This window comes from Danio aesculapii, chromosome 7, assembly GCF_903798145.1.
Source record: "Danio aesculapii chromosome 7, fDanAes4.1, whole genome shotgun sequence".
In the NCBI taxonomy this organism is placed as follows: domain Eukaryota; kingdom Metazoa; phylum Chordata; class Actinopteri; order Cypriniformes; family Danionidae; genus Danio; species Danio aesculapii.
The window spans coordinates 1,701,302-1,716,707 of record NC_079441.1 but is presented as its reverse complement, the minus strand read 5'-3'; the positions used below and the strand labels follow the sequence as shown (position 1 = coordinate 1,716,707).

The 15,406-nt window shown below is 40.3% G+C and overlaps 1 protein-coding gene across 2 annotated transcripts in view; it reads right to left on the bottom strand.

The window, feature by feature from the left end:
• tox4b (TOX high mobility group box family member 4 b) overlaps positions 1–13,360 on the bottom strand; it is a 16,366-nt gene extending 3,006 nt beyond the window's left edge. Inside the window, exons 1-8 of one of the 2 annotated variants that reach the window (XM_056460861.1) lie at positions 9,960–10,135; positions 9,637–9,872; positions 9,070–9,138; positions 8,496–8,765; positions 5,906–6,166; positions 5,302–5,607; positions 2,686–2,766; positions 2,326–2,493 (exon numbers count right to left, since the gene is read on the bottom strand). In XM_056460861.1, the coding sequence (XP_056316836.1) occupies positions 2,326–2,493; positions 2,686–2,766; positions 5,302–5,607; positions 5,906–6,166; positions 8,496–8,765; positions 9,070–9,138; positions 9,637–9,741 (1,260 nt within the window). In that variant the 5' untranslated portion in view covers positions 9,742–9,872; positions 9,960–10,135. Of the gene's footprint in view, positions 1–2,325; positions 2,494–2,685; positions 2,767–5,301; positions 5,608–5,905; positions 6,167–8,495; positions 8,766–9,069; positions 9,139–9,636; positions 9,873–9,959; positions 10,136–13,228 lie in introns of those variants that run through there. The other variant, XM_056460862.1, reaches the window with a different exon arrangement.
• Between the last annotated feature and the right edge of the window lie 2,046 nt (positions 13,361–15,406).

The window sequence follows — 15,406 nt, the reverse complement described above, 5'->3', positions numbered from 1 at the left end:
GGCGATGTTGACTAATTTGGCATCGTGCCATGTCTAATGTGAAGCATCGCGATGGACGGTGGCATCGTCGTCGTAGTCGGCGGTGAATTAATTATTTATATTTAAATTCATAATGAATTATTTATTTGTAGTCTACCTTTTAAACTACCTGACCCACATGGTATTAGGTTTACCCATAACCAAATCATAAATAAATAAAGATAAGATACACACAAATGACCACCTGTCAATCACTTTTCCTGTAGGACTCTGGCATGAATAGGCAGAGTGATCTGTGTCGGTATAATGGCGTCCATAAACTAGGTTGGTAAAAAGGTGAACAACCAACAGGAACCAACCAACAGTATCTGAGGTTTAGCTAAAATGACCAAGTACAGGCGTGAAAGCGAAAGACTGAAGCAGTGTACTGACGCTGTGACACCTTACCTGATAGATTTAAAAGACCGAAGAGTCGTTAGATTAAAGATTAAATAAAAATATCACCTTTAACAACTATAGTGAGACGCCATCCAGCGGTACATCCTTGATAAAATGTCTGACGTGGTTTTGTGCTAAAAGCACCCGCTGACTGCCTGGAGCTGTGTGTGGTCACGTGATGTGTGTCTTCAGCGGTATAGAGGGAGATCTTTTCAGAAATGCTAGATGAAACATCAGTGTGGACGAGGATTGGTTTGACGTATTAGTGTAAACGGGGCCTGAGTGTGTGTGTGTTGCTGCTGTGGCGTACATGACAGACGGCACAATCTAACTAAAAACATGATGCTGGTAATTAGACTCCATTATTTGAGCATTCGTTAAGGCATTGTCTAGCTTATGTTTTCTTTTTTAATATTATGAGTTTTCTCTGAAATCTGTACTAGGCTACCACTATTAACCCCAATCATTGGTAAAATAACCAGACTTTTAGCAAAGCCTGATGTTTTCCTGCAGGTTTGACGCAGACTAAACTAAACCGTCTGAGGCTTCATAAACATTCCCTTGTCTAAGCTCGCCGCGAGTGAGACGGAGAAACTGAAAGCACATCAGCACAGAGAAAAATCAGATCCTCAGGAGATAATCTTTACAATAATGAATTATATTAAACATGTAGCCAATATGTGACAGGATTGTGATACAATTACAATGAAGCATTAATTAAACCCTTATTTCCCATGGAGCAAATGAAATCATCCACCTGCACAGTAGTTCATCGCTCGTCTATTTCAGTCTGAAAAATCATTTCTTTTTGTCGAATAAATGATCTTTTCCCAATGAATTTCGCTTGATATCTTCATTTTAATGTATTTTTGTTGGTCAGTCATCCACAAAATAAACAAGAAGATTTGAGGTGATGTTCAACACAAGGTCTGCTTATATACTTCAGCTCCACAAGACAAACAGCTCTGTTAAATAAAATATTAATATAAATAAAATGACAGTGAAATATTCAGTTTCAGAGTCGCCTATATTAGGCTGAATCATTTTCTCTTTATGACTATCCATATTGCGCAGTCAGTTTCACTTTTATTAATTTAATCAACTGCTCTGACCACAATGAGCCAGGCTTTACAAACTATTCGCAGCACTGAATGTATTCCCCTTGGAAGAATAAACTCTGAAGGATGAGAGAACAGAAACTCATTGAGGGAATAATTTTACGGATGCACATCGCGTCTGTGCAGCCGGTGCATGAATGAAGTGCTTGATATGTCACAAACACACAGCGTGCAGCTCTCTAGTATCTGCGCAATGAACTCCTGCTGCAGGTCAAGATGAACCCATTTAATCAGAACTTTCTCCACTGTTTACTTAAACTAACAGGAACAAATAGTCTTGGAGAAAGATTTGAGTAGTCATGAATGCGGCACACAGATTGAATTGTGAATGACTGGAGAATGATTGACAGGCGCAGCGGCGGGAAGCGCTGAAGTGAACATGAATTTAACCACATGAATATTTATCTGTGCTCCACATTGGACTGTAAAATGGCTTCAGAACATTTGAGATATAGTAGGCCTACATGACAATGTTCTAGTGCCTTATAATAGGCTACCATTATGGCTTAGTTGGCTTATAAAGACAGAATATAGCGCATGCGCAAGATTGCATTTGGATCAGTACCAGCTGGCCGATACCCAATCCAGCAAAAATATGCGGTATTGAACCGATATTCGATCCAAGTATCGGGATCGGTGCATCCCTAATAGCAACCACTTACATTTTTGTCACAGTTTTTATCATTTCAAACAGATCTATATTTAGTTTCCGCATCAGTAAAACAGAAAAATCACTGATATTAACATGACGAAGATTCTGATGATTGGTGGGTGATTGAGCAGTGGTCACCTGCGGGACGTCCAGGATGATGTTGGAGGTGCAGATGTTGGTGATGGTGTTATTGTTGGGAGCGTGCACCGGGATGCGGGAGGAGCGATGCTGCGGGGTTGGAGGAGGAGCAGCTGGTGGAGGAGCTGGTGGAGGAGACGGAGGAGCATCCAACACTTCAATAGTCGGCTGAGGGAAAACAAAACAACAGTGAACAACCGTCACTTCTAGAGCTGTGCAATACGATGATATATACAGCTGGAGTCAGAATGATTCTGTGATATTCCTGCTCTTTCCTTTAATATTCAGGATACAGAATATTATCTATGATTATGATTCCCTTAATATAGTGGGATGAAATGCAGTGAGTGTGTACTGCACCTGTGAGAGTTGCTCAGCTTTATACGCAGCCATGGCCTTCAGATACTCCGTCTTGGCTGCTTCTGCCTTCCTCTTATACACCTGAGGAGACATCACATCTCAGTCCATCTTCAGGTATTCATTTAATCACTTTTATATATGATAATATAGCTGTGTGTTTGAGTAAAACTGCATCTGAAATGTTCAGTAAATGTTTTAAACTCATGAGATTAGCTTTATTCACTGTTATCATCAGCACACACTATAGAGCCATTCACACAGAGGACGATAACAATACATATTTATCTGACCAGTGAATCCAGCTCGTGTAATCTATTCAAGTCTAATCAAACAGTGAATTTTAGTGATCACAGTCGGTGTAGGGAAATAAAAACAACGCTAATTATTGTTCACATCATTTCTAAAGAAGGTTGAAACTTGCACAGGATATTTGAGATGCTTTTATTTTTATACCTCAATTTGATAGCCTTGCTTTTGTATATGTTTATGATATTATAGTTGTGTGTTTGAGTAAAACTGCATCTGTAATGTTCAGTAAATGTTTTAAACTCATGAGATTAGTTTTATTCACTGTTATCATCAGCACACATTAAAGAGCCATTCACACAGAGGACGATAACAATACATATTTATCTGACCAGTGAATCCAGCTCGTGTAATCCATCTGACCAAACAGTGAATTTAGCGATCACAATCTGTGTAGTGTAATAAAAACAATGCTAACTATTTTCCTCATCATTTTCGAAAGAACGCCGAAACTAGCACTAATTATTGTAAACTATGTTACTGTATTATTGTTACTTAATTACTGTAAACCTTATTCACCGCGTAAGTGCGGGTGCAGCCATTTGAATCATTTTGGCTCGAAACTTCCGGTCTCATTCACTTCCATTCATTTTTAAACGTTAAAAACAGCTCGTTTTGCTGCTTGGTGTTGATAACTGATATTTTCGTATTATATTATAATAAGTGTTTTGCTGTTTATTATTCCTAGTCATTTCTACCACAGGCAACTGAATCTGAAGTTCTAAAACAATCGCAAAAACGTGCGCACTTCCGCATTGAATACAATATATGTAAACTATAACAATACATATTTAGCTAACCAGTGAATCCAGCTCGTGTAATCTATTCAAATCTAATCAAACAGTGACTTTAGCAAGTCGCAGTCGGTGTAGAGGAATAAAAACATCTATTCGACTTTAATGCTCTGCTGTGATGCTTTTTGATTGATGTCGGTTATTCGTGCTGCGCAGATCACGTGTTTTTTGATCCTGAACTACATGACAACGACGCGGTGGCGCAGTAGGTAGTGCTGTCGCCTCACAGCAAGAAGGTTGCTGGTTCAAGCCTCAGCTGGATCAGTTGGCGTTTCTGTGTGGAGTTTGCATGCTCTTGTTTGCCCCTTGTTTGCATGGGTTTCCTCCACATTTGCTCCAAAGACATGCGGTACAGGTGAATTGGGTAAGCTAAACTGTCCTCAGTGTGTGTGTGTGTGTGTGTGTGTGAATGAGTGTGTGTGTGTGGATGTTTTCCAGTGATGGGTTGCAGCTGGAAGGGCATCCACTGCGTAAAACATTTGCTGGATAAGTTGGTAGTTCATTCTGCTGTGGCGACCCCTGATTAATAAAGGGACTACGCCGAAAAGAAAATGAATGAATGAATGACTGAACTACATGCAGCTTTACACACTAAGGTGGTTCACTGAATGAAACCTCCCTCTGATTATTCAGTCATTTTTAAAATGGTATTTTTCTTATGTAAGCATCAAAGATTCACATGAACTTTGAGCGAACTTTAAATCAGTCAAACCGATGCCAGTTTGATCGCTCCATGCAAATACCATAGAGCAGATGCTAGCCAATCACATTTAGACAACCCTGGAAAAGTAATGTTATTGGCTGTTGCCCTTTGTGAAGCGTAGACCCGGACATATTTTGTGAATGAACCGTGAAGCGTGCAGAAACCGTGAAGTGCGCAGCCGCGGACGTGTGACAAACTTCACAGCGTGTGTAAACATCATCCCTGGTGGACGCCGTGAAGATGTGCAGCGAGGAGACGTCTCATAACCAAGATGAGCCAGTATCTGCGAAAAACGCCCGACTTGAGCAGGATTTTGAGCAGCTTTGTAGCGCGCACCAACATAACGGTTAAATATGCGTCTGAGCAAGCCTCTGAGAGTGTAATAAGGCTTAACGTTATAGCCTTTGTCTGTCATGTGTTATGTTGTGATTAACTTCACATGAATCTGTGCGCTGAGGATGTATGCATTACTTCTGTTACATTAATTATTGTTACATTCTTACCAGAGCGTGCAGTGTTAAATGTGTTGACTGCATTTATTTAGCCTGGGTGCTAATGTTGCATTATTGCCGAAATTTAGTGTTCCGCACTAAAATGGCGCACTGTTTTTGCAATGTGTTATGAGCTATTAAACAGCATGAGTATATACGTCCTGCAAATAAAACGCAAACTGTGGGATCTTGCAAAACATTTGCGTCTTGTGTTTTATTGATGACGTCACCAGTGACTAGTCAACGTCCACTCGACTTTGATAACATAAAAGTCGACTTCCAAAAATCTAAAGTGGTTCAACCCCTAGTGTGCATTGGTCACCTGCTTCTGCTCCTCTCCCAGACTGTCCCACATGGAGGCCACGATCTTGGACACCTCCCCGAAGCTGGCGTTGGGGTTCTGGCCTTTGATGGCGGCCTGTGTGTCCCGGAAGAAGAGCGCGTACGCGGAGACAGGCTTCTGCGGCTCGTTCGGGTCCTTCTTCTTCCGGCCCTTTTTCCCCCCTGCAGGTTTGCGGACAGGAGCAGCAGAGCATGCTGGGAAAACTGGCTGATCCGGCAGAGATGGAGAGAGAGAGAGAACTGCAGACGACACTGAGAGAGAGACTGGAGAGTCTACCAGCACACTCTACTGACACACAGAGACAGAGAGAGAGAGAGAGAGAAAGAGAGAGAGAGAGAGAGACACAGACGTCACACAGATCAGATTCATTACTCAAGAATATATTATATCTGCAGAATCATTTCGTAAGATTGTTTAAAATGGTGGTCAAACTATATCAATTAAATTAATATTTATGAACATTCTGTAATATTTGTGATTGTGCGAACATGTTAACTTTGTAAGATTTCTGCTAATTGTTCCAGTTCGACATGCTCTTAAATACTAACGTTTTTGCTCAATCATAGTTTCAATAAAAGCGCACCCGTCTGAAGTCATCCATGTCGTCGTCCTGTAGGGAATCAGACGGCGAGCCGGTGGCTGATATTGATTGGTCGGGTGACTGTGGATGGGGCAGGATGGCTCCACCCCCCAGATTGAGGCCGAGCTGTGCGCTGAGCTCTGATTGGTCGATGGTGGTTAGCTGATTGTGTCCAAGGAGGCTGTGGTTCATGTCGCTAAGTGGGACGTCGATGGTCATTGGAGAGGAGCTGCTGAACTGAGAACCAATCGGGTGGCCGAGGTCCTGCAACCAGGAATACTAATTAGTAAAACTTAAATCATGCTTTAACTTATTGTTAAACTTTTTAAACCAGGGACAGAGTTGACGGAAACAGAGAAGGCGGTAACTGAGTTGGCCATAACAGAGATGACGGTAACTGAGTAGACGGTAACAGAGAAGGCGGTAACAGAGATGACGGTAACTGAGTAGACGGTAACAGAGTAGACGGTAACAGAGACGGCGGTAACAGAGACGGCGGTAACAGAGACGGCGGTAACAGAGACGGCGGTAACAGAGACGGCGGTAACAGAGACGATGGTAACTGAGACGACGGTAACTGAGACGACGGTAACAGAGTATACGGTAACAGAGATGGCGGTACCTGAGTTGACGGTAACAGAGTTGACGGTAACAGAGTTGACGGTAACAGAGTTGACGGTAACAGAGTTGACGGTAACAGAGTTGACGGTAACTGAGATGGCGGTAACTGAGATGGCGGTAACTGAGATGACGATAACTGAGATGACGATAACAGAGTAGATGTAACTGAGATAGCGGTAACTGAGATGGCGGTAACTGAGATGGCGGTAACTGAGATGGCGGTAACAGAGATGGCGGTAACAGAGATGGCGGTAACAGAGATGGCGGTAACAGAGATGATGGTAACAGAGTAGACGTAACAGAGTAGACGGTAACTGAAATGACGTAACTGAGTAGACGGTAACTGAGATGACGGTAACTGAGATGACGGTAACAGAGTAGACGGTAACTGAGATGACGGTAACAGAGTAGACGGTAACTGAGATGGCGGTAACTGAGATGGCGGTAACTGAGATGGCGGTAACAGAGTAGACGTAACTGAGATGATGGTAACTGAGATGACGGTAACAGAGATGGCGGTAACTGAGATGACGATAACAGAGTAGACGTAACTGAGATGATGGTAACTGAGATGACAGTAACAGAGTAGACGGTAACAGAGATGGCGGTAACTGAGATGACGATAACAGAGTAGACATAACAGAGTTGACGGTAACTGAGATGACGATAACAGAGTAGACATAACAGAGTTGACGGTAACTGAGATGACGGTAACTGAGTAGACGGTAACTGAGTAGACGGTAACTGAGATGGCGGTAACTGAGATGGCGGTAACTGAGATGGCGGTAACTGAGATGGCGGTAACTGAGATGACGGTAACTGAGATGACGGTAACAGAGTAGACGGTAACTGAAATGACGTAACTGAGTAGACGGTAACTGAGATGACGGTAACTGAGATGACGGTAACTGAGATGACGGTAACAGAGTAGACGGTAACTGAGATGACGGTAACTGAGATGACGGTAACAGAGTAGACGGTAACTGAGATGACGGTAACAGAGTAGACGGTAACTGAGATGGCGGTAACTGAGATGGCGGTACCAGAGTAGACGTAACTGAGATGATGGTAACTGAGATGACGGTAACGGAGATGGCGGTAACGGAGATGACGATAACAGAGTAGACGTAACTGAGATGATGGTAACTGAGATGACAGTAACAGAGTAGACGGTAACTGAGATGACGGTAACTGAGATGACGGTAACTGAGATGACGGTAACTGAGATGACGGTAACTGAGTAGACGGTAACTGAGTAGACGGTAACTGAGTAGACGGTAACTGAGTAGACGGTAACTGAGTAGACGGTAACTGAGATGGCGGTAACTGAGATGGCGGTAACTGAGATGGCGGTAACTGAGATGACGGTAACTGAGATGACGGTAACTGAGATGACGGTAACAGAGTAGACGGTAACTGAAATGACGTAACTGAGTAGACGGTAACTGAGATGACGGTAACTGAGATGACGGTAACAAGAGTAGACGGTAACTGAGATGGCGGTAACTGAGATGGCGGTAACAGAGTAGACGTAACTGAGATGATGGTAACTGAGATGACGGTAACGGAGATGGCGGTAACGGAGATGGCGGTAACAGAGTAGACGTAACTGAGATGATGGTAACTGAGATGACAGTAACAGAGTAGACGGTAACAGAGATGGCGGTAACTGAGATGACGATAACAGAGTAGACATAACAGAGTAGACGGTAACTGAGATGGCGGTAACTGAGATGGCGGTAACTGAGATGGCGGTAACTGAGATGGCGGTAACTGAGATGACGGTAACTGAGATGGCGGTAACTGAGATGGCGGTAACTGAGATGACGGTAAATGAATTGTGGCTTAATTTGTAATAAAGCATAAAAAGCAAATAAATGGATTTAATGTCAATATTATTAGCAGTGGAGCCATTAGTAATGGTATTTTGTAGTTCAGTAATTTTCAGCATAGTAACTGAGTGTGCGGTCACCAGTGTGGAGGTGAGCAGAGGGCCGCCAGTCTGCTGGCCCATCAGGCTGAGGTGCTGCAGGGTTTGTGACGGAGCGCTGATGAAGGTGGAGGCGAAGGATGGGTCGTTTCCTCCGACCACAGCATCTGCAGACACCCCAGAAGATGAGCCGCCGTCCGCCAGATCCCCAAAATGAGAAACCACATCCGAGACACTCAGGGCAGAGTCCGGGTCCAGGGAGATTGGCGGGATCTCGAACTCCTCATCGCCCAGACTCGGAGTGTGAAACGTCTGCAGACACACCAGAGGTTAACTCAGCAAACAAAAGCTAAAGCTGTACGTGTGAGTGAGTGAGTGAGTGAGTGAGTGAGTGAGTGAGTCTCAGTAAGAATGCGTGTGAGTGTGTGTGACCATATCTGTGTGTGTGAGCATGTGTGTACTTGTGTGTTTGTGTGAGTGTTTGTTATCGTGTCTGTTTTTGTCTGTGTCTGTATATGCATATGTTTGAGTGTCTAAGTAAGTGTGTGTGTTTGTACTTGTGAGTTTCTGTGAGTGTGTTTGTAAGCATGCCTATGTGTTTGTATGAGAGCCACACCTCTGAGGAAGACAGGAAGTGATGACCCTCTCCGCTGATTGACAGGTAGCTGTCATTGGCTCCCGGGAACTGAAACACAAACACAGAATCAGTCAGTATTGCTGAAGAACGCCTCAAATTAATCAGTCAAGTGAGAGTATGATATAGATCTAATTCAGAATAATTGTGTTTAATGTCGATTTATGAACGAGTAATAACAGTAATAGGCTATCATGTGATGTCCAGGATGTGTAAAGGTGTCTTGTAGACAATGTAAATAAAAAAGACGCAGATTTAACATTAAAAATAACAAAGAACTGAAGCATTTAAGTGAATAATAATCTTTCATAGACAAAACTGCTCGTAAAATGAATTCAGAAAACAATATACACATACATAACAATAAATGTAAATATAAATAAATCAGCATCGTGAATATACAATCAGAATTGTATAATTTAATACCTAATATACACTAATACAGCTATTTAAACCTGTGAACTACTCTGTCGACAGTAAACAGATGAAGGAGCCCGTGTCATGTGCATCTGACAGGGGAAATAAAGCGCTGTCACGGGGGATTTTCACCTTCTGAACGGCGTCAAATCCGTTAAACGCTTGAGGATCCAGAAACTCCGGTTCACCGGGCTGCCCGGTTCCGTCAGACAGATCAGAGTAAAAATTCAGGTCCATATCGAGCTGTCAGAGAGCAGAAAACACCGAGAACTCGCGATTATGACGGACAGCAGACGGAAAACGTGCGGCGTGACGTCACGAAGGCCGAGACGGGCACGCGCGTTCGACCATCTCAGCGGACTTCAGGCCTGACGGGCACAAACACAGTAAAACACCAGCCGTAAAAACACTGAGAACAGCAGAATAACGCAGATCCTGATCCTCACAGGACTCACAGTACAGCAGAGTCAACCAGAGTCTGAGGATCCGGAGCAGAGTCCGCACTCAAGTCAATGACAGGGCAACACGCGCGCGCAGTCCTTCATACACGAGCCAACACAACAACACGTGAGCATGAATGTTTGAAAACACGCGAATATAATGATGTACAAAACTAAAACAGTATATAATAGTGATAATAATCACACGCGTTCACAGCTGACGCGCTCGCCGTTTACAGCTGATCTCAGCAGTGCACTCCAGACAGGAGCAATCGAGCTGGAAAACCCGATGCCAGACTTCAGGGGGTCTATAACCACAGAATAACACTACGTCCTAAAAGTATGTACATTTTGGTGAAGCAAAAGTAAATACTTTTATGACAGAAGAGTGTGCAAGCTTTGGGACAAACTACTTACTCATTAACGGACTTGTATGTTGCTGTCCTGTCAATCATCTCCACACGCCATCCACATTTCTTTCATATTTAATTCATTACATTTTAGTAGATTCATCTGTGTGTTAATCTGTCATTCGCGAGTCTTTCATGCAGAGAAATCTCCTCAGGTGTTGGGATAATTCTGCATTCAGAAGGTAATGTCAAAGACTATAGAATACACTTTAAGAGACTTTGGTAATGTCCATATTTTACAGTCTATGGTCCAAACACGTATTTATAGAAGTTTACATTGTTGTTGTAGATTAAATATAATACGGAACATGTGATTTCAATGTTTATCAGTTGGCTATATATTAATTAACAGTCATTCAACAATTTTACCAAAGCCTCTCTTGACGACTGTCCTCGCGCGTCCGCCATGTTTGTAGTTTGTTTACACTTTTTACCCGCATTTGTAGTTCCAATCGAATTTTGGGACATGCTGATGCTGTTTTCGAATTCTATTCAGTACGGATATTATGCGAGTTGGGACGCAGCTCAAATATTTTATTTAATTATCTATTTGTTACTAATTTACATTAAACAGCAGAGGTGCAACTATGGAGTCAATGCAGGGCCAAATATACTTGCAAAATAAAGAAAAGTTTAGCAAACAAAAACTAAAGTACTGAGCGATAAATAAATAAATGCAAGTCTAAAAAAAATTATAAATAAAACTAAATAAATAGCAAATTAAAAATGTATTTTTAGGAAATAAAAACCCTTTTGCTAACAAAAATAAAGAACTGCAAAGGGAAAATCAAGCTGTGAGAAATAAAAATGAAATTTGCAAACAAAAAAATAATTTTAAAAACAAACAAAAAAAAATCAAGCAGTGCAAGAAAAACTAAAATATTCTGCAATAAAAAACTATATATATTTGCAAAACATATTTATAGCATTGCCTTTACGAAACAATTGCAATGCTCATTTGCTTTTTAGTCAACTGTGAGTTTGCGATGCTGTTTTCACTTTGCACTTTAACAGAGCAAGGAAATGTTCACAGTATGTCTGATAATATTTTTTCTTCTGGAGAAAGTCTTATTTGTTTTATTTCAGCTAGAATAAAAGCAGTTTTTAATCGTTTTAAACCATTTAAAGCTCAATATTATTAGCCCCTTTAAGCTGTATTATTTTCAATAGTCTACAGAACAAACCATCATTATATAATAACTTGCCTAATTACCCTAACCTGCCTAGTTACCCTAATTACCCTAGTGAAGCCTTTAAATGTCACTTTAAGCTGTATAGAAGTGTCTTGAAGAATATCTAGTCTAATATTATTTACTGTCATCATGACAAAGAGAAAATAAATCAGTTATTAGAGATGAGTTATTAACACTATTATGATTAGAAATGTGTTGAAGAAATCTGCTCTCCGTTAAACAGAAATAAACAGGGGGGCTAATAATACTGACATATACACATATACACACACACACACATACATATATATATATATATACACACACACACACACACACACACACATACATATATATATATATATATATATATATATACACACACACACACACATACATATATATATATATATACACACACACACACACATACACATATCTAAACTGCTTTGGCATTCAAGTTTGCGTTCAACTTGAAAGAAAGAGATGCAGATTTGACCTGTCAGTGGCTGCACATGGCTCCTGAATAGCTTGAAATTAAAACAAATAGTGGATTTCTTTTTTTTCCTTAACACATTGACAGTGTAAAACAGTGTCATAATAAATACTATTACTGTAAAAAATGTAATCGTTTTGTTTGTCAAATATACAGTAGTTAACATTTATGTGATGTGGGTAAATGGCATGTTTCAATCTGGCAACCACCGCAAGTGATGCACTGTAAAATGAATTAAACTCTGACACTATTTGAGGTAAAATGTTCAAATCAACTACACAAATTTCTAAATATTAAGTTTATGTCTTTAATATTAAGTTTTGTATATTAATATTAATATTAAGTTTTGTATATTAATATTAAGTTTTGTATATTAATATTAATATTAAGTTTTGTATATTAATATTAAGTTTTGTCTTTAATAATAAGTTTTGTCTAAATATTAAGTTTAAGTTTTAAATCGATATTTCCAGTATATCAGATACATTTTCAATTCTTAAATGAATTAAACCCTGACACCATTTGAGATCAAATGTTCAGATCAACAATAAAAATGGTCAGAATATTATTCTCTATGATGCACGAGCTTTGTTTTCTTACAATTAAATATTTTCAGGGAAAATACTACAAAAACAAACAGCTACTAGGTACATTTTTCGAAGTATCTTCATCATGCTTTCAACAGCACTAAAAAGAAACGCATACAAGTCCTAAATTAAAAGAAAACTATTCACAATGATGACAAAGTTTTCCTTTTTAATGGTGACCTGTGCCTTTAATAAGTAACCGGCCACCCCTACAACTGATAATGGTATGCGCCGTGGCCCTTTAAAGAGATTAAAGCCGCTCCGTGCTCCACATTTGATCTATAGTTACTCCTGAAGTCTCTCAGATTTTGTTATTAATGCAGTTTAAATGTTTAATCATTTAAATATATGTTTAAATTATAAAATATGACAGAAACGCGCCGATGACAGCAGCGCTATGTGTTTATATGATCGGTGTCACGTGAGTTTGTAAGTTTAAAGAAGCAGCGCGGTGTGTATTTATATATATATATATATAGATTAAATTAATCCTCTATCCAGCTTCTTTATCTATATTCACATTTACACACCGAGTAAACATGAGACAAGTGTGTGTGTCAGGAGTGTGTTCAGGCTTATCGAGCTCCACTAGCATACACATTGATCTGCGTCTTCTTACCTCCATACTCCGCCGAATCACCGCTTTATTCTCTCCGCTTTTCCGTATTTTTGTGTCCGATTAAAAGCGATTATCGCCGACAAAACACAAACAAATCGCTAATCATGGCTGCAACTTCCGGGTTGGAGACGAACGGACGTGACGCCGTATGATATCGCGCCGCGGTTGTTGGTAGAAGGGATACAGCTGCGGCCTCAAATTAACGACAATTATTTAAATAATTTATTAAATGACAGATTAATATTATTTTATTAACATCTAATCTCAACCCAAACATAAACACAACCATCACAGTATTGTTAAAACATAATTACACCGCATGTTATTCATATTATTTATTGTCTTACCCATTAAATGTAATTGTATTAATGACTAACCCTATCCTAACCCTTAAACATAATCATCACAGTAATGTACAGAAGTATGAATTATTCTTCTACAGTGTCACAGAAATTATACTACATTGATGTGTTACCGCAGCTGTATCCCATCTAGACGTTAGCCCCGGCCTGCGGAGGCAATCGCCATGGCGATCAGTTTCTCACGAAGAGCAGGAGTATGAGGTAAACAGGTAAATTACTTGGTTAAAGACTTAAGTTACTCGTTTTAACCTTCATACCGTGGACTTTATATCGTAGTGTATATTTGTAAACCGGTTTTCTTTTGTTGTACAAGTTATTCTCACTCAAAACGTGTACTTTAAGTCATCGTAGCGCGTCCACGACTGTTTGAAGACGTTTATAAATCAATTATATTATATAAACAACGAGTATTGTTTAAATATTCCTAAATATTACATGTAAAGCGAATCTTAATGTGAAAGTTTGATTTTTTTTAGTTCATTTAAACTGAGAATTTAATTTGAATCAACTGATTTTATTGTTTACACTTGGGTTTCCATGGAAATAACATCACTCCTTTCAAGAATGTTCATCAGCCAATCAGAAGCTTTATCTTTATTAATGGTTATATATCTAAATAATAATTCATTTTCTTTTCAACTTAGTTTGTTTATTAATCAGGGATCACCACAGCGGAATGAACCGCCAACTTAACCAGCATATGTTTTACACAGCGGATGCCCTTTCAGCTGCAACCCAGTACTGGGAAACCTAAATAATAATAATATTAATAACAACAATAATAATTGATTAGAATAAAATATATCATTTGTATTTTAAGTCTCTTAAAGATCTGTATGCAGTTCTTGTAGAAATTTTCATGCATTGAGTCAAAACAAGCCTGAACGCATTTCAAAAGTTATATAATATTATTATTTTAAAAATGTATATACACTCACTGGCCACTTTATTAGGTACACCTTACTAGTACCGGGTCGGACCCCCTTTCTCCTTCAGATCTGCCTTAATCCTTGGTGTCAGATACAACAAGCTACTGGAAATATTCCTCAGAGATTTTGCTCCATATTGACATGATAGCATCACACAGTTGCTGCAGTTTTGTCGGCTGCACATCCATGATGCCAATCTTCCGTTCCACCACATCCCAAAGGTGCTCTATTGGATTGAGCTCTGGGGACTGTGGAGGCCATTTGAGTACAGTGAACTCATTGTCATGGTCAAGAACCACAGGAGCGACACCCGGTGTGGTCTTCTGCTGCTGTAGCCCATCCGCCTCAAGGTTGGACGTGTTGTGTGTTCAGAGATGCTCTTCTGCAGACCTCGGTTGTACCGAGTGCTTATTTGAGTTACTGTTGCCTTTCTATCAGCTGGAACCAGTCTGGCCATTCTCCTCTGACCTCTGGCATCAACAAGGCATTTGCGCCCACAGAACTGCCGCTCACTGGATATTTCCTCTTTGTCGGACTATTCTCTGTAAACCCTAGAGATGGTTGTGCGTGAAAATCCCAGTAGATCAGCAGTTTCTGAAATACTCAGAGCAGCCCGTCTGGCAGCAACAACCATGCCACATTCAGTCACTTAAATCCCCTTTCTTCCCCATTCTGATGCTCGCTTTGACCTGCAGCAGATCGTCTTGACCATGTCTACATGCCTAAATGCATTGAGCTGCTGCCATGTGATTGGCTGATTAGAGATTTGCGTTGGACAGGTGTACCTAATAAAGTGGCCGGTGAGTGTATAATGTCACTATAAATAATATAAATGATATAATGGCCTTTATTATGTCACTGGTGATTTATTCTATTTGCTATAATAG